Source organism: Hemiscyllium ocellatum, chromosome 30 (assembly GCF_020745735.1).
Source record: "Hemiscyllium ocellatum isolate sHemOce1 chromosome 30, sHemOce1.pat.X.cur, whole genome shotgun sequence".
Classification (NCBI taxonomy): Eukaryota; Metazoa; Chordata; class Chondrichthyes; order Orectolobiformes; family Hemiscylliidae; genus Hemiscyllium; species Hemiscyllium ocellatum.
The window spans coordinates 10,568,270-10,588,699 of NC_083430.1; the positions used below are offsets into that span (position 1 = coordinate 10,568,270).

General features: G+C 46.0%; 1 protein-coding gene across 4 annotated transcripts in view; it reads left to right on the forward strand.

The window, feature by feature from the left end:
• Positions 1-20,430, forward strand: part of map7d1a (MAP7 domain containing 1a) — a 167,015-nt gene that overhangs the window by 123,287 nt on the left and 23,298 nt on the right. For 2 of the 4 annotated variants that reach the window (XM_060847281.1, XM_060847284.1), the window contains 5 exons: positions 253-395; positions 6,377-6,537; positions 10,645-10,913; positions 15,211-15,346; positions 18,110-18,290. In XM_060847281.1, the coding sequence (XP_060703264.1) occupies positions 253-395; positions 6,377-6,537; positions 10,645-10,913; positions 15,211-15,346; positions 18,110-18,290 (890 nt within the window). The remainder of the gene's footprint in view (positions 1-252; positions 396-6,376; positions 6,538-10,644; positions 10,914-15,210; positions 15,347-18,109; positions 18,291-20,430) is intronic. The other 2 variants (XM_060847282.1, XM_060847283.1) reach the window with 2 other exon arrangements.

A 20,430-nucleotide genomic window follows, 5' to 3' on the forward strand; every position in this document is an offset into this window, starting at 1 on the left:
CTCTGTCATTATATTTGACCTCTTTTCTACTCTGTTGCATCTTATTTTATTCCTCCTTCACTTCCTGCATCACACCGTCTTCTTTTCCATTTGACTCCCTCCCCACGTGACCCATTGCTACCTCCCCATCACCCTCTCTCTATCTCTCCCCCATTGCTCTGAATTCCCTCGCTGTTTCCCTCCCTGATCCCTCCTCGCTGCCCTTCTCTCTCTCTCTCTCTCTCTCTCTCTTTATTTCTGTGAATTTTCTAGTTGTTCCTCTCTGTCCCCGATCATCCTCAGCCAGCCCAATAGCTCCAAGCGGTGGCAAAACCCCTCACAGATGCTCGAATCGATGGAGATCTGCTCTCAGCACGCCGGATATCCTAGGCCGACACAAGACTGATCTCCCTCTGGTGAGTAATCCTGGAACTGAGAGAAATGAGAAGGCTTCACCGGGGAAGGGATTGTAAATCTTGGGTCATTTTACAGCCACTGTATAACATCTTCTAAATCCTCAATGGCAGTAAATCAGACTAAATTTTTCATCTTTTGATGAGGAATTAATTATTTATTGCTTTGAATTGAAATAAAATTAGCTTTATTGTCACGTGCTCACATGAGGACAGTGAAAAATTTACAAATTGCCACGTACGCCACTATCTTTAGATGTAGATATGGGTTTATTGTCATGTGTACTCAAGGACAGGGTACAAGTGTACAGTGAAAAGTGTCTAATGTCACCACACGGGGCATCATCTTAGGTACAAAGGTACCTGGGTACAGATTCTTGAGCACAAATTCTTAAGAGAAAAAAAGAAATAAAAAGTCCAGCAAGACAAAATTTCAAGAAGTACAAAATCATAGTAATAAATTAGAAGAATACAGAAAAAGAAGTTTAGAATTTCAATTCAGTTTTGTCTTGCCTATTGCTCTTGAAGATGTTATGTCCTTGCCCAGTTCCACAGATAGTCTCCATCATTGAGCCATTGTCACTTTGTGAGAGTTTGAACTACATGCAACCAAGGAGCAGAATCAATAATTCCGTCCTTTTAGCCTACTCCGCCATTTAATAAAATCACGGCTGATCTGTTTGTGTTTTGGATTTCCTACTATGTTAGATAATCCTTGAATCCTCTGCCTAACAAGAATCTATCTGCCTGCGTTTTAAAACATGCTTAGCCATCCAACATTCCACAGACACACAGCTCTCAGAGAGAAAAACATTTCTCCTCTTCTCTGCCTGAAAGGGGTGACCTTGGATTTTTAATGAGTGCTCACTATGTCTGGATTGACCCACAGCAGAAAGATCCTTTCGGTGTCTGTCTTGTGAACACTATTGAGGATCAGATACACTTCATCCCAATCACTCCTCACTGTTCTCAATGCTGCTAGTAACCAGCCCAGCCTGTCTAATCCCCAGGTACCAATCTAATCAACTTCCTCCAAATGTGCGTACATCCTTCCTTAAATAAGGAATTTGAGGTGTGAACTATATTGCCGTTCCTTCTTTAACGCTGGGTCAGAGCCCGTGAATTCCCTGACATACGGTGAAAAGCAGTGCTTTGGGGAAAGCTGTGGAAGGAAACAAATGAGGATCAGTTTGGTTCAATTGTAGCCTATGTCCCCTGCATTAGAAAGTAGTGGGTTCAAGTTCAAGTCTCACTCCAGGGACAGAATCAAAGCTGACTCATGCCTGCAGCACTGTGGAGGGATACAGCACTGTGGAGGGATACAGCACTGCGGAGGGATACAGCACTGCGGAGGGGTACAGCACTGCGGAGGGGTACGTCACTGCAGAGCGGTACAGCACTGCGGAGGGGTACGTCACTGCGGAGGGGTACAGCACTGCGGAGGGGTACGTCACTGCGGAGGGGTACGTCACTGCGGATGGGTACGTCACTCCGGAGGGGTGCAGCACTGCAGAGGGGTGCAGCACTGCGGAGGGATACAGCACTGTGGAGGGATACAGCACTGCGGAGGGATACAGCACTGCGGAGGGGTACAGCACTGCGGAGGGATACAGCACTGCGGAGGGATACAGCACTGCGGAGGATACAGCACTGCGGAGGGATACAGCACTGCGGAGGGATACAGCACTGCGGAGGGGTACAGCACTGCGGAGGGGTACAGCACTGCGGAGGGGTGCAGCACTGCGGAGGGATACAGCACTGCGGAGGGGTGTAGTACTGTTAGATGTTACTGAGGCCTTGTCCTCCAACTCTGGTTGTTTCCGGTAAATGGAGAAGGTGCTGTGGTCTTTTCGTAAGATCCGCCAGGAGTTCTTTGAGCCCTGTTTATCATTTCCCCCACAACGTACACCCATGCCAGAGAAATTGGTATTTTCATTTGATGGCTGCTTTCGGGATCCTGTTCTGTGCTGGCTGACATTACAGTGGTCCCTGTTGTTCTGATGCCAGCTGAACGTAATGCTGAACAAGTTGAATTCCAGAGTAAAACATGGCTCGATACTCTGTGGGGTTTTTGTTTTTGCATTTCTTTACCATTATGGTCAGTCATTGGCAGCCTCTTGTGAAGACGTTCAATGTACTTTTAACATAAAAACATCAAATTTTATTACACACAGAAAAAGGCAAAAATGCAGTTTGGAAAGATCTTATCAAAAACAGCGAAAGAGATTGATTCAATCTTTGGCTTGCCATCAATATTCCTTACACTCAACCCCAGTATCACTCTGAAAATTCACTTTAAAATGTTTTATTCAACTTACAAGGTGACAGGTCTTCCCTTTTGGAGACTCCCTGCACATTCTACCTGAAGTGATTATCTTCATTTTGTCTCTCCCTCAGACCCAGCCAGCCCACTGACCTTTCTGACTGAATTGCAAGAAAAAACAAATTAGTGTTGCTAAAACAATTTAAGATTTCTTACCAGCTCTGATGGCCTGGAAACTACCAGAAACATTTTTGCTGGGATGAAACCCTTACCTAACTGGACTTGTTTGTGTCAAGGTGAACTTGCTTCTGGGCCCCTTCTTTTCTCTCTCTCTCTCTCTCTCTCTATCTATCTCTCTCTCTCTCTTTATCTCTTTCCCTGTCTCTCCCCCCCCGTCTCTCCCCCCCTCTCTCTTCCCCCCCCCTCTCTGCACCCCTCGCTCTTCCCCCTCTCCCCCACTCTCTCCCCCCACTCTCCCTTCCCCCTCTCTTCCCCCCCCATCCCCCCACTCTCCCTCCTTCTCCCCCACCCCCCCACTCTATCACTCTCTCTCTCTATCTTTGGGTTATAAAACACTCAGTCTGTAAACACTGATGTCCTCTGAGTGCTGTTCAGTTATCTAAAGTCATATGATTTCTTGGAAATGCTGTTTAGATCTCAGCTGTTAAACCCTTACTTTCTGACCTTTCTAAAAAAAAATGACCTTCACAGAACTAAAACCAAAAACCTATTTCCCTGTACCTTAGAATTCAAGTTTCCAAGCGATAAGAATATATGATTAACTTTCATCATTCAACTTTCAAGCAGACCAGACACAGCCAGAAACCCTAACCACCTTACCATACATCAAAGAAGTTTCAGAAATGACAGCCAGACTCCTAAGACCCCTCGGAATCCTAGTAGCACACAAACCCACCAACACTCTCAAACAAAAACTAACAGACTTAAAAGACCCAGTACAACCCATGGACAAAACCAACGTCATCTACAAAATTCCATGCAAGGACTGCCACAGACGCTAAGTAGAACAAACAGGAAGAAAGTTAGCCACCAGGATACACGAACACCAGCTAGCCCCAAAAAGACATCACCCTCTCTCCCTCATAGCCTACACACAGAGGAAATAAACCACCATTTCGACTGGGACGACACATCTACAGCGGACAGCTGAAACTGACACCCGGAAGAGGCAAGGACAGACCACTATAAATACCGGAAGAAACATCAAAGAAGCGCTTCGCAGGAGGCTCCAGAGCACTGATGATGTTGCCTAGCCAGGGGACGAAACGTTTGCAACAAAAACTTCCAGCTCGGCGAACAGAACCACAACAACACATCTATCCTGGGACAGGCTAAGCAAAGACATGCCAGAGAATTCCTAGAGGCCTAGCACTCCAATCACAATGCCATAAACAAGCACATAGATCTAGATACCATCTATCAACCCCTCAAAAAACGAACAGGAAATGACATCACCACAAACCCCAGGAACCCCATCCAGGAGAAAGATATAAATAGAAAGCAGGAGACAACAGCTTCGCTTCACTTGGAGGTCACCACTGATGATGTTACCTAGCCAGGTAATGAAATGTCTGGTTATCAAACCTACAGCTCAGTGAGCTTAGCTCACCCTAAACTTTCATCATATTGTCCTTCAAGCATTGGATTTAGTGTTTGGCATGGAGGGAGAAAAGTGATTGGTCCTTGAAGATAGAGAGAGGGACGGAAGAGTAGGATTGCCAACTCTTCACTGTTCTCCTGGAGTGATCAGGAATTGAAGATGAATCTTCAGGAAACTACTTGGAAAAAGAGGTTGGCACCGTGGCTCTGTAATTAGCTTTGCTACCTCACTATGTCCAAGGACTTAGGTTTGATTCCACACTTGGGTGACTATCTAAGGAATTTCACATTCTCCAGGTTCCTTGATTTGTTCCCACAGTCCAAGAATGTACATGTTAGGTGGTTACAGAGTTGGGATAGGTCTGTGGATGCTCGTCAGAGGCATCAGCGTGGACTCAAAGGGCTGAATGGTCTGCTTCCACACTATAGGGATTCTATGTAGTAGGAATATGAACAAAAGTATTATATTTTTCCCATTACCATTAAAAACTTTCATTTATTAATTATAAAGATATTGACAAAGGGGAAAGAGGGCTGTGGGACTCAGCGGGCAGTTGGAGACCTGTAATGAAACCTGCAAAGATTTACCCTAAACAGAGTTTGCATCCAAGAGGGTTTTCACTCGACCTGAGAGTGAAGCTGACTCCAGCCGGCAATGCTATGGTCAGTGTCTTCAAGGTCAACATTAGTGTTTGCTTGCATTGATCTGTAGTTTCTTTAGTCACAAGTCAGAAACCCTTTCTTTTGTCACAACATTGAATCCCTCACAATATCCCGACGCTTGCTTTCCACCCTGTTTCCCTCATCTTTCAACATGCTCAGAAACAAACCATTCAACCAAAGAGCCTAATGCCGTACCCACTCACTTTCCAAATCCCTTTGTCAGTTCAGAGGAAATGTTTCACTTCTCTGAGAGTCTGAGGGTTGAAAGAGAGGCAGATTTGGTATCTTTGAGTCTCCTTGTCAGCCCATGCCATTAAACATGTAGACTCATCTCACAGTAGGCTTTTGCTGGATCGTAATGCTATTTCATTACCTCCTTGACCTATCTGTGGAGGGGGCCTCGGATAGCTCAGTTGGTTGGCTGGCTGATTTGCAGTGTACGGTGATGCCAACAACGTGGGTTCAGTTCTCGCACTCAGCGGCTGAGGTTACCGTGAAGGCCGTTGTCTTTTCCTTCCTGGTGGGGGATTTCAAAACTCGGAGGCATATTTTTAGGGTGAGAGAAGAAGGATTTAAAAAGGACATGAGGGGCAATTTTATTCCACAGGAAGTGGTTTGTGTGTATAATGAACGTCCAGAGGAAGTGGTGGATACAGGTACAGTTGCAACGTTTAAAAGACATTTGGATAAGTACATGAATAGGAAATGTCTGAAAGGCAGGTGGGACTAGTTTAGTTTGGGATTATGTTTGACACGGACTGGTTGAACTGAAGGGTCTGTTTCCGTGCTGTATGACTCTATTTCTCTCCTTCCCAACCTGCCACCCACCTGAGGCATGGTTAACCTCGGGTTAAATCACCACCGGTTATCTCGCTAATGGGAGAGTAACCCTATGGTTTGGGAAGACTACGGGATCAACAGGTGATTCCGGCTTGTTGGAAGAGCCAATTGCCACATTTTATCTTAAGCAATAACAGACTTTGTTGGAGAAACTCAGCAAATCTGACAACATGGGTGGAGAGAGAGAAAGCAGAATTAACATTTCCAGTCATAGAGTCGTACAGCGTGGAAAAAGACCCTTTGATCAAGGTCCGATCAAGTTTCCAAAGCTAAGCTGGGCCCACCTGCTTGTTTTTTGCCTATATCCCGCTGAAGCTTTCCTATTCATGTGCCAGTCCAAATGTCTTTTAAATGTTGTAACTGTCCTTTTTTTTAAACTAATTTGTGGGCTGTGGGCGTCGCTGGTTGGCCAGCATTTATTGCCTGTCCCTAGTTGCCCTTGACAAGGTGGTGGTGAGCGGCCTTCTTTGAACCATTACAGTCTGCCTGCCTGTGGGATGACCCACAATGCCATTAGGGAGGGTCCAGTGTCCTTTCTTCAGAAGACAGTTGACCTGTAATTTGTGTCGGACGTTGAGCCCTCTTTCCATTCTGTCAGCAGAGTGAAAGTAAGAAGAAGGAAAAAAAAGACAAAGAACGGGAGAATGCAAAAGAAAAGCACGCGCTGCTGAATTCTGGGAGCGTGACTGACAAAGTGATGAGGAAACGACAGTCTCTTCCGATTGTCAGGAGCAAAGAGTCCGTGGCAAGAGAAGCCAGGTATGGTAGGACGTTCGAAACCCGTGCGGAAACCGGCTCTGTGGCCCGTCAAGCCTTGTCCTCGTGGCTAATCAGTTTGTGTTCCAAATTCCACATTCTCACTTAGCCTGAATAATGTTTGATTCCCTCATCTGCCGAAACTCTACCCAGCTCTGACAATTCATGGACTCCACTTCCACCACCTTCTGAGACAGAGTGTTCCAAAGTCACATTTTACTTAGACATTGTCCCTTACTTCTGACTGACCCAAGAGGAAACATCCTTTCCATATCTACCTTCTCAAGGCCATTCAGAATCCTATATAATTCAGTAAAGTCATTCCACGCTCTTCTGATCTCGAGAGGAAAACGTGGGATGGCACAGTGGCTTGGACTGCTAGAACATAGAACAATACAGCGCAGTACAGGCCCTTTGGCCCTCGATGTTGCGTCGATCCAAGCCCACCTAACCTACACTAGCCCACTATCCTCCTTATGTCTATCCAATGCCCGTTTAAATGCCCATAAAGAGGGAGAGTCCACCACTGTTACTGGCAGCGCAGTCCATGAACTCACGACTCGCTGAGTAAAGAATCTACCCCTAACATCTGTCCTATACCTACTACCCCTTAATTTAAAGCTATGCCCCCTCGTAATATCTGACTCCATACGTGGAAAAAGGTTCTCATGGTCAACCCTATCTAAACCCATAATCATCTTGTACACCTCTATCAAGTCACCCCTAAACCTTCTTTTCTCCAATGAAAACAGCCCCAAGTGCCTCAGCCTTTCCTCATATGATTTTCCTACCATACCAGGCAACATCCTGGTAAACCTCCTCTGCACCCGTTCCAGTGCCTCCACATCCTTCCTATAGTATGGCAACCAAAACTGCACACAATACTCCAGAGTCTTATACAACTGCAACATGACCTCAGGACTCCGGAACTCAATTCCTCTACCAATAAAAGCCAGTATGTCATATGCCTTCTTCACAGCACTATTTACCTGGGTGGCAACTTTCAGAGATCTGTGTACATGGACACCAAGATCCCTCTGCTCATCCACTGTCTCAGCTCTGGGGACTGGGGCTCAATTCCAGCCTCAGACGACTGTGTGGAATTTGTGCATTCTCCCTGTGTCTGCTTGAGTTCCAGTTTCCTCCCACATTCCAAAGATGTGCAGGTTAGGTGGACTGGCCATGTTGCATTGCCCAGTGTCCAGGGAGGTTTAGGTTAGGTGGATTAGCCTAGGAAATGCAAGGTTACAGGGATAGGGTAGAGGAATGAGTCTGGATGGGATGCTTTTTGGAGAGTCAGTGTGGACTTGTTGGGCTGAATGGCCCGTAGAATTTACACACTGTAATGATTCTAAGTCCAAGAAAACCTACATTGCTGAAAGAGGCCATTTGGCCCATTGAATCTGCACCAATCTACTGAAGAGCATCCCACCCAGACCAGCCCTGCATCATAGTAAACCCCATATTCTACCATGATTAATTCACCAACCTTAGTCACCATGGACAAGTTAACATGGGCGGCACGGTGGCACAGTGGTTAGCACTGCTCCCTCACAGCGCCTGAGACCCGGGTTCAATTCCCAACTCAGGCGACTGACTGTGTGGAGTTTGCACGTTCTCCCTGTGTCTGCGTGGGTTTCCTCCGGGTGGTCCGGTTTCCTCCCACAGTCCAAAGATGTGCGGGTCAGGTGAATTGGCCATGCTAAATTGCCTGTAGTGTTAAGTAAGGGGTAAATGTAGGGGTATGGGTGGGTTGCGCTTCGGCGGGTCGGTGTGGACTTGTTGGGCCGAAGGGCCTGTTTCCACACTGTAAGTCTAATCTAATCTAAGTCTAATCTAATCTAATCCAGCTAACCTGCACATGTTTGGACTGGGGGAGGAAACCGGAGCACCCGGAGGAAACCCACGCAGACACGGGGAGAATGTGCTGAGGGTGGATTAATCCTTGGTACTGTGAAACAGCAGTGCTAACCAGTGAGCCACTGTGCCACCCTCTCTCACCTGTCCAACTATCCTCAAAGGACAACCCACTTAGTCAGGTTTCAATCCAATAAATCTTCTCTGAACTGTCTCCAGTGCATTTGCATCTTTTCTTGAATAAGGAAATCAAGACAGCACCCAGTTTTCAGGAGAGGCATTTGGATGGGTATATGAATAGGAAGGGTTTGGAGGGATATGGGCTGGGTGCTGGCAGGTGGGACTAGATTGGGTTGGGATATCTGGTTGGCATGGACGGGTTGGACCGAAGGGTCTGTTTCCATGCTGTACATCTCTGTGACTCTATGTGGTCTCACCAGTGTCCTGTACAACTGAAATAAAACATCCTTACCTTTCATGTTCAATTTCTCTCATAGAAAAGGATAACATCCCATTAATCTTCTTATTTAGGTGCTGTGCTATCACGCTAATATTTTGTAACTCCACGCACTAAAACACCTAAATCCCTCTGCTCCTCAGAATTCCACAGTCTATCTTATTTTCCCACATTAGACACCATTTGCCAGATTTGGCCCACTCACCCAAACAACTCTATTTGTTCTCAAGCTCCTTATGTCATCTTCCCAAATTTTAGTTTGCTCTTTCTCTTGTTGTCATCTACAAGCTTAACTATGAAGTTTGCACTCCCCTGATCTAAGTCACTGATGTGAATTTATCAGCTAGCCTGAACCATCCTATCCTGGGTACCTGTTATCCTATACATAAATCAACCAGACCCTTCCATTGGATTCCAGCTTATAATTCATTTTCAGATACTGTTATTCTATTTATAAATTACCCAAATACCTTGATTAGATTCCGACCTCTAATTCACTCCCAGCTATCGATTATTCCATAATGTAATCTGGTCTGGAGCAGGTTATGTAAGCATTACCCAGCCTGGCCTCCCCATCTCTCTCCTGTATCCTGCATTGTAATCACTGCTGAGATCTTGCAGGAGGCACTGGGATAAATTCCTTGACATCTTCTCTGCTGACTGTGCACAGGCCTCAGACTGGTTAATGGTTCCATCGCTCCCCGTCTCCTACACATGGTCCCTCCCCACCCCAACCTGAATAACAATCAACCTCACCTTCTTAAAAATAAACTTTCTGTCTTCGCGTCTGAAATACAAGAAGTGAACGGCCTGACAATATATTTGCTGCTGCCATGTACCCAGCTCCCTCTGAGGATTCCTTCCGTATGTGTGAGCAACATTGTGGGGTGGATTTGAGTGGCATTGGGTAGTGCGCCCAAAGAACTCAGCCCTTAAGCTAGCCTTCCGTCCCTGAGTCCAGCTGGAATGGTAGACCGAGGTTGTTGAGGACAATCCGATACTCAGCTGTGTTACACCACATCCTGGTTTGGGTCAAGATTAGAATGGTGCTGGAAAAGCACAGCAGGTCAGGCGGCATCCGAGAAGCAGGAAAATCAATGTTTTGGGCAAAAGCCCTTCATCAGGAAAGGCCCTTCGCCCATCCTGATGTGGCTGTATGTCATCACCCCAACAATGTCAGGTCAACATTTCAAAATCTATCTTTTATCTCTTGCCTGTTCCCCCTTTCTCTGTAGGCCATTATTTAATCTCCTGTACTGTCCACGCTCTCGCATACCTTCCCCTTTGTCCATTTTCACACTGACCCCTTTTTGCCCTTCCACTGAACCAGCTTCACCTCTGCTCCTTCTCGGATTGTCTTCCATTGATCTGGAATATTGGGTGAGATTTCCCAGTGGGGTTTCAGGATCTCTCCATTTGCCCTGTCCCCAACCCCTTGTGATTTTCCTCAGCGTAGCCGGTCAGTGGCCAGAGGACGAGGCTGTGAAGATGGGAATCGAAAGTATGTTGCTGGAAAAGCACAGCTGGTCAGGCAGTATCCAAGGAGCAGGAGAATCGATGTTTCAGGGAAAAGTCCTTCGTGAGGAATGAGACTTGTGAGATAAATGGGAGGGGTGATGGGGCTGGGAGGAAGGTGGCTGAGAGTGTAATAGATGAAGATGAGAATTTAACGTTTGAGGTGCTGAGGGATTGGAGTTGGTGTAGATCAAGGAGCACAGAGTATAATGACTTCACCCCACAGCCGCCCACCAAGCCCCTGTTTTGAAATAATTTACCCCGTTGTCATTTGCAAACAGATTGAAGAATCGGTCATTGCCCAGCTCACCCAGACGCCGGACCTCGGCTACCAGCGGCAGTCCTGTAGTCCCTCCCGTGCCCTCGACAGCCGACATTAGTACCCCGGCAAGGAAGTCAAAAGCCAGAGGCGAGAACCGAAAGGCGAAGGAAAACCGCCCGAAACGGAAAGAGGAAAAGGAGGAGGAGCCAAAGGAAGGTTCCAGACCTTCATCAGCCAGTGGCCTCAAAATGAAGGAGGTCCCGGTCGAGACCCCTGAGCCTGGTCAAGGTAAATCGATCCACTCCGATTATTGATTCCAATCGTAACGGTTTTAGTGAAAAAAAAATTGATAACTTGGTAAACAAACAACATATATTTCTGTAATAGCTTCTGTAACTAAAGGCATAGAGTCATACAACACGGAAACAGACCCTTCGGTCCACACATCCATGCTGACCATGTTCCCAAACTGAACTAGTCCCGTCTGACTGCATTTGACCCATATCCTTCCAAACCTTTTCTATTTTTAAACTTAACTCCATCTCGAGGCAATTTATTGACAATGATATACTACACTTTTGACCCTACTATTACTAAAGGAAACAAAGCCACCTAGTTTTGCATAGCAAGGTCCCATAAAAAGCGGTTGTGCTAATGACCAGATGCTCTGTGTGAACAGTGAACATGGTTTAAGGATACCTGTGAAAACATCGTTTTGAATAGTGTGATAGGATGTCCATCTGAGATGGTGGAGAAGACCTTAACTTAATGTTTCATCTGAAAGTTAGTATCTCTGACTGCAGCACTCCTATCAATAAGGAGTGACATCCAAATGTTGAATTCAGCAGCAAAAGACTTCCAAAGATTCACAAGTGTTTTGATGTAAATCTCTGATTTAACACAAACACCAGTTTTCACTTTTCCCTTCTGGACCTTTTCCCTGTCCAGAACCCAACCCCCGACTGAGTAACTATCCACTTCCTTATTTTCATAAGTAAAACTAATCACAAAATTTACAAATTTCCAACACACAGCCCACAGGAGGCAGTGTAATAGTATCAAAAATGAAAAAGTGAGAGAAACAAGGGGCTACAAATTCAAAATGGTGTGGGTAAGAACCCAGTTTTTGGTATTTTTAATTAATCTGTTATGACACAGGAGCAGGTAGGACTTGAACCTCGGTCTTTTGGCGCAGAGGTCATGCCAAGAGCTTCCCCTCAAACAATATTGCAGTTTATGCGAAAGGGACCTACATTTCTAACACCGAAAACTACAACACAGTGGCTCAGTGGTTAGCATCAGGGACCCGGGTTCAATTCTGCCCTCAGGAGGCTGTCTGTGTGGAATTTGCACATTCTCCCCGTGTCTGCATGGATTCCTCTGAGTGCTGTGGTTTCCTCCCACAGCCAAAGATGTGGAGGCTAGGTGGATTGGGGAAAGGGTAGAGGGTTGGGTCTGGGTCAGATGTTCCTCAGAGAGTTAGTGTGGACTCGATAGGCCGGATGGCCTCCTTCATAGGAGGGATTCTGTGATTCACGATGCTTCTAGGTATTGCCTAGGAGTGGCAACCTGGGCTCTGGTCCCTGATCCATGTAAGAAAACAGGAGCAGAAATAGACTTTGTATCCAACCAATTTGGTCACAGCCGATCTTTCGCCTTGAACTGCTTTTTCTGCATTCTCCCCCTCATCCTTCATTCCCTGAGACATCAAAAATCTTCTCTCTCTCAGCCCAGAATATACGCAATGATGCTTCTCTCTCTCAGCCCAGAATATACGCAATGATGCAGCAGTCAAAATGATCTGAAGTACAGAATTCCAAAGATTCACCACTCTATCTTGAAGAAATTTCCTCCCCATTCTGGGTCTTATTCTGTGATTGTGCCCTCAAACTCTAGTTTCCCACACCCTCACAATCAGCTGACACTGTCACATGTCTTCAGGGTCTTGTATGTTTTAATAAGATCACATCTTATCCTCTGAACTTGAGAGAGTATAAACTCAATTTACTCAACCTCTCATCATAGGACAGCCTTTCCATCCCAGTAACCAACCAAGAAATCCTTTGCTGAACTGCTCCTTGTGGAAAGATATCTTCCATTCTCCTTCCTTAAATGTGGAAAGCGAAACTGCACACAGCTGGAGTCTTTTCAAACCACCACACAGCTGTAGCAAAGCTTCAATATTCTAATGCCCTTGCAATAGTTGAACAGTCGTTTCTCTCCCCATTGTTTACTGTAACTGTGTGCCAACTTACAATGTGCCTAGAATGAGCATACCCAAATTCCTTTGCACGTTGACTGATCCAAGTTTCATACTTTATAAAAAAACATCCTTCTGTGCTGTTCCTACGGACAAAATCAATGACATTGCATTGTCTACTTTTAAATGCCACTTTGTCACTGACTTACCTGCCTGTGCCTCCTTGCAGCCTCTATGTGTCTTCTTGACATGCGCACTTGGCTTTGTCTCGTTTGCAAGCCTGAATATGTTACTCCGTCTCTTTGTCAAAGTCATTGTTACAGATTGTACGAAGTGGCACTGATTTTTGGGGCACTGCACTCACCAAAACCTGCCAACTCGGAAATGCCCTGGTTATCCTTACTAGCCACTTGCTGACAGTTTACTAATCACCCATCTATGCTATTGTATCATCCACAACTCTATCATCCCACATCTTGTAGGTTTGCCTTTTAAGTGACAACTTATTGGAAATGCATTATTAAGTTTACTAATTCCCCTTTATCTGTCCCACAAATGCATCCTCAAAAAAAGTCTGATCAAGGTATCAAACACGGTTTCCTTTTGGTAGAACCATGTTGGCTGTGTCTGATCAGACAAAGATTTCCTGAGTGCTTTGTTAAAGCTCCCTTTGTAATAGACTCGAGCATTTTCCCAATAACTCACTAGTCAGTAATTCACTGGTTTCTCTTTCCCTTCTTCTTTGGGTTGTGATGTCACATCCTGTTAACTGTCAATGCACTGGAACTTTTCTAGAGCCTAAGGAATTTTGGAAAATCATGATCAGTGTATGCACTATCTCTGCAGTGAGCACCTTGAGACCCCTAATACATAAGGTTCTTGGAAATCATCAGCTTTTCGTCCTTTGAAGTCTCTCCAATATTTTTTCCCTGATGTTAATGAAGGTAATTGTTTAATGCCTCCACCGTTTCCTTATTCCGCACAATAATTAAGGTTGTTGCACTCTGAGAGGTCAAACATTTACTTTATCTACTCTCTTCCTTTTTGTATAGATGTAACTCTTGTAATCCATCTTTACATCTCTTATATCCTTATTTATATTTACCCCCTGCTTTCATCAACCTTTTGGTCACCTTTGTTGTTTGTGACTTGAACCCACAAACTTGTGCCTCAGTGATTAATTGCTGAATTGCACTTGCAGTAGCTAAGGCCATTACATAGAAAATATCACATTGGAACAGGCCACTCAGCCCAACCACTCTTTTCATCTTTCCTCATCTAACTCTATTGTTGTAAACCTCTCCACTTGGCTCCGTGCACTGACTGCTGTCCTTGCGAAATGGCCAAGACTAATTGGTTGAATAACCATCAATTCAGGCCACATTGCTTGCATGTGACCCTCTGTGAAATGTACCACAGAGGGTGCCAGGTGGAGTCCAGGCACTTTGCCACCTCCTCTTAGCGAAGCATTGGAAATCGGAGTCGAACCAGCAAGAAGAGAGCTCCTGCAGCCCCCTCCAATACTCAAACACCCTCCACATTGTGCCAGGAAGGGACGAAGGAAATACAGCCCCACAAAGATACTCAGTGCCCCCGCGAGCCCTGAGCTACATCACCTCTGGGTGCCACAGAATGATAATGGGACGAGAAGAAGCCATTTTGCTCTCTGGGGCTGTAGAGCTCCTCAAACAAGCATCAATTGCCAAGTGGCAATCCCTGGCTTTCTCCCGCTAACTTTCACACAGTATTTCTATCCAAATGAGTTGGACGTGAGTTCCAGTTGCTGTCACACGTGGGCCCTTTAAGAAAGTTGGCAGTATCACATGGATTCAGGAGCACTCCCCTCTCTGTACAATGGTAAAGGAACGTACACATATTGCAAGAGTAGGTCAGCAACAACAAAAATTATTACATTTCATGGTGTTTAAAGGACCATTGGATCCATTAAAAATGTTCCAACAAGTCATTTTCCATTGGAGCTATTTGGCCTGAGACACTGTCCCTTTAAAATGGTGGGCAGAATTTTAAAGAAATTGCTTTCAATGCAGTGAATTTGACGCTGTCATCAATGAAGAGGGGTTTGTTGATTCATTTTCACTAGAGAAGCCATTGTGAAGTTGCATAAACTCTGTCTGTATTTGTCCAAACATTCTGCATCCCGGAGAGAGTATCCATCCTCAGCAGATAGGCAGCTGTTAATGATTGTGGCATGTCAGGGCAAAGCAGAGGACAATTGGGTGCACTGCGGTCCTACTATATGCAAAAAGTCTGGCATTTGCTTACAAAGCAGAGATAACTGCAGGTCAAGAGTAATTAGCTGGAAATGGGCATCACAATGATGTGTTATTGTCGTCATTTTCAATGTCTCTGTGTTCTCCATTTTAGGTTCACCGGCTAAAACGATTGCAGGAACCACAGACCCGGAGGAAGCCATGAGAGTCCTGGCAGAGAAACGTCGTATAGCAAGAGAACAGAGGGAGCGGGAGGAGCAGGAGCGAAAAGAACAGGAGGAGAAGAAGAGGTGGGTTTAGGATTTGGTAAGATTGGGCAACACACTGTGGGCTCGTTCTCTGGGTTTGGGTTATTGTGGATTGTCACACTGCAACTTCACTCTCTGAGTTTGGGGTTCAGTGGGTTAATACACTGTCCCATCACTCTCTGGGGTTGGGGTCTATAGTGGATTGTCACACTGCAACTTCACTCTCTGAGTTTGGGGTTCAATGGGTTAATACACTGTCCCACCACTCTCTGGGTTTGGGGTCTATAGTGGGTTGTCACACTGCACCTTCACTCTCTGAGTTTGGGGTTCAGTGGGTTAATACTCTGTCCCCCCACTCTTTAGGTTTGGAGTTCAGTGGGTTAATACACTGCCCCATCACTTTCTGCATTTGGGGTTTAGTGGGTTAACACACTGTCCCATCACTCTCTGGGTTTGGGGTCTATAGTGGGTTAACACACTGCCCCATCACTCTCTCAGTTTAGGGTTCAGTGGGTTAACACACTGTCCCTTGACTCTCTGGGTTTGGGGTTCAGTGGGTTAACACACTGTCCCTTCACTCTCTGGGTTTGGGGTTCAGTAGGTTAATACACTGCCCCATCACTCACTGCATTTGGGGTAAAATGGGTTAACACACTGTCCCATCACTCTCTGGGTTTGGGGTTCAGTGGGTTAACACACTGTCCCTTCTCTCTCTGGGTTTGGAGTTCAGTGGGTTAATACACTGCCCCATCACTCTCTGCATTTGGGGTTCAGTGGGTTAATAGACTGCCCCATCACTCTCTGGGTTTGGGGTCTTTAGTGGGTTAACACACTGCTCCTTCACTCTCTGGGTTTGGGGTTCAGTGGGTTAACACACTGCCCCATCACTCTCTGGGTTTGGGGTTCAGTGGGTGAACACACTGCCCCATCACTCTCTGGGTTTGGGGTTCAGTGGGTTAACACACTGTCCCATCACTCTCTGGGTTTGGGGTTCAGTGGGTTAACACATTACCCCATCACTCTCTGGGGTTGGGATTCAGTGGGTTAACACACTGCCCCATCACTCTCTGGGTTTGGGTAAATAGTGGGTTAACACACTGCCCCTTCACTCTCTGGGTTTAGGTCTATAGTGGGTTAACACACTGTCCCATTACTCTCTGCTTTGGGGTTCAGTGGGTTAACACACTGCCCCTTCACTGTCTGCATTTGGGGTTCAGTGGGTTAACACACTGTCCCATCACTCTCTGGGTTTGGGGTCTATAGTGGGTTAACACATTACCTCATCACTCTCTGGGTTTGGGGTCTATAGTGGGTTAACATACTGCCCCATCACTCTCTGGGTTTGGGGTCTATAGTGGGTTAACATACTGCCCCATCACTCTCTGGGTTTGGGGTCTATAGTGGGTTAACACATTACCCCATCACTCTCTGGGTTTGGGGTCTATAGTGGGTTAACACATTACCCCATCACTCTCTGGGTTTGGGGTCTATAGTGGGTTAACATACTGCCCCTTCACTCTCTGGGGTTGGGATTCAGTGGGTTAACACACTGCCCCATCACTCTCTGGGTTTGGGTCTATAGTGGGTTAACACACTGTCCCATTACTCTCTGGTTTGGGGTTCAGTGGGTTAACACACTGCCCCTTCACTGTCTGCATTTGGGGTTCAGTGGGTTAACACACTGTCCCATCACTCTCTGGGTTTGGGGTCTATAGTGGGTTAACACATTACCTCATCACTCTCTGGGTTTGGGGTCTATAGTGGGTTAACATACTGCCCCATCACTCTCTGGGTTTGGGGTCTATAGTGGGTTAACACATTACCCCATCACTCTCTGGGTTTGGGGTCTATAGTGGGTTAACATACTGCCCCTTCACTCTCTGGGGTTGGGATTCAGTGGGTTAACACACTGCCCCATCACTCTCTGGGTTTGGGTCTATAGTGGGTTAACACACTGTCCCATTACTCTCTGGTTTGGGGTTCAGTGGGTTAACACACTGCCCCTTCACTGTCTGCGTTTGGGGTTCAGTGGGTTAACACACTGTCCCATCACTCTCTGGGTTTGGGGTCTATAGTGGGTTAACATACTGCCCCTTCACTCTCTGGGTTTGGGATTCAGTGGGTTAACACACTGTCCCATCGCTCTCTGGGTTTGGGGTCTATAGTGAGTTAACACACTTTCCCTTCACTCTCTGGGTTTGGGGTCTATAGTGGGTTAACACAGTGCCCCATCACTCTCTGGGTTTGGGTCTATAGTGGGTTAACACTCTGCTCCTTCTCTCTCTGGGTTCGGGGTTCAGTTGGTTAACACACTGCGCCATCATAGTCTGGGTTGAGTCTATCGTGGGTTAACACACTGCCCCATTACCATCTGGGTTGGGGGTCTATAGTGGGTTAACACTCTGCCCCTTCACTCTCTGTGTTTGGGTCTATAGTGGGTTAACACACTGTCCCATCACTCTCTGGGTTTGGGGTTCAGTGGGTTAACACTTCACCCTCTGCATTTGCAGTTCGTGGGTGAACACACTGTCAGTTCACACTGAATCCGAATGTGGTGGATATCCCTGCATCTTTCCATCTGAGCACCTTGGTGTAGACAGCCGAGCTGAGGGGCTGCTGCCGAGTGAAGGGAATTTGGGAAACTGCATCTGATCTGTGAACCTGCCCTGCTAGAGGTGTTTATTGAGAATCATGTGTCTGTCTGTGTGCCTGGTGTATTAACATTGGTCTGGCCTTTGTGAGTAATAACCCCGAGCAAACTCTGTTCGGCTGAAGAAAGTGAACCGTTCATTCTGTTGACTGCAGGCAGATGAAGGAGGAAATTGCCCGCCGAAAGGCTGAGGAGAAGGCCCAGCGCATGGCTGAGGCACTTCGTCTTGAAGAGGAAAGACAGAGACGTGAAGAGGAACAGCGTCTCCAGGAAGAGGAGTGTCAGCGCAGGCTAGCTGAAGCTGAGCGGGAGGAAATGGAGCGCCTGCAGAAACAGGTCAGGTGCTCCGGATGTGGGCCTCAGGATAAATCCCAGCCCCATAACCTCCACCTCTGTCCGTTTCACAATCCTACGTCACCCTTCATGTGCAGCTTAGAGTTCAAAGTCAGAATTAGTTCTGTCTCTGACAGAACAGGAAATGGTGAAGTAAGAACCAGATAAGCAACTGTATATGGAACATGGCTGGAAAGACGCAGCACCAGAACATCGGCCTGGTGCTCTGTGACCCTGGGTCTGTGAAGCTGAGAAATATGTCACATTACCTTCTCTTCCCAATACTGACCTTCATGTCTTTGCTGTTGTTCTGAAGGCGCTAGCTGCAGGTTACTCATTCAGCTAGCACTGTGCACCTTTCAGAACACCAGCCAATTGGCCTTACCTTGTGTAAAAATTATTTTTTCATTGGAGAGGCCACTTTTGGACCATGTGCAGTTCTGCTCACCCTGCTATAGGGAGGAAGTTAATATATTGGAGACTGTTGAAAAAAGGTTGACAAAGATGTTAGCGAGACTGAAGTGTTTGGGGTATCAGGAGAGACTGAATAGGCTGGGATGTTTTCACTGGAGCATAAGAGGTTGAGGGGTAACCTTTATAGAAGTTTATAAAATCATGAGGAATGTAGGTAAGGTGAAGAACCAAGGTCTTTTCCCTGTGGTGGGGGAGTTCGAAAAGTAGAGAGCATAGGTTTAAGGTGAGGGGAGAAAGATTTAAGGAAAATCATGTGTCACAAACTTGATTGAGTTTTTTGAAGACAATATCAAAAGGATTGAGGGCTGATCAGTAGACATTGGTTACTTCAACATTAGTAAAGCCCTCAACAAGCTTCCACGTGGTAGACTAATTAGTGAAGATAGGTCACATGGAATTCAGGGTGAGCTTGCCAACTGGATACATAATTGGCTTAAGATTAGATTAGATTCCCTACAGTGTGGAAACAGGCCCTTTGGCCCAACAAGTCCATGCCGACCCTCCAAAGAGTAACCTCCTCCAACTAACGCACCTGACACTATGGACAATTTAGCTTGGCCAATTCATCAGGCCAGCACATCTTTGGACTGTGGGAGGGAACCCACACAGACACAGGGAGAATGTGTAAACTCCACATAGGCAGTTGCCCGAGGCTGGAACTGAACCTGGGACCCTGGTACTGTGAGGTTGCAGTGCTAACCACTGTGGCAGGAGACTGTGATTAATGGTGGAGGGTTGCTTTTCAAACTGGAGGCTTATTACCAGCAGTGTTCCACAGGGCTCAGTTCTGCATCCTCTTTTGTTGGTCATTTATATAAATGATTTGGATGAGAATATAGAAGGCATAGTTAGTAAGTTTGCAGATGATATCAACATTGGTGGGATAGACAGTGAAAAAAGTTTTTCCAAGATTAAAAAGGAATTTTGGTTAAATGGGTCAATGGGCTAAAAATTGGCAGATGGAGCTCAATCAGGATAAATGTAAGGTATTGCATTTTGCTGCAATAAACAGGGTTAGGACTTAGACAATTAATAGCAGGGCCTTGGGTGGTATTGTGGAACAGAGGGACCTGGTGGTGCAGGTACATAATTCTTTGTAGTTTGCATAACATATTGACAGGGTAGTTAAGGTGTTTTGCACACTTGCTTTCATTGCTCAGTCCATTAAGTGTAAACGTTGGGACGTTATGCTGAGGTTGTACAGGACATTGGTGAGGCCTCTTCTGGAGTATTGTGTCCAGTTCTGGTCAGCCCGGTACAGGAAGGGGTTAAGCTATAGAGGGGTCAGATGAGACATACCAGGATGTTGTCGAGTACGGAGGGTTTGAGTTATAAAGAAAGGCTGGATCGGCTGGGATGTTTTTCACTGGAGCAAAGGAGGTTGAGAGGCGACCTTAAAGACATTTATAAAATAATGAGGGTGTCGATAGAGTTAATGGTTATTGTCGTTCCCCGATGATGGGGGGCAGATTTCAAAACAAGGGGACACAATTTTAAAGTGAGAGGAGAAAGATGTAAAAAAGACACGAGGGGCAATTTCTTTACGCAGAGGGTGGTTTGTGTAAGGAATGAACTTTCAGAGGAAGTGGTAGATGTGGGTACAATTACAGTGTTTAAAAGACATTTGGATGAGTACATGGATGGGTTAGGTTTGGAGGGATATGGGACA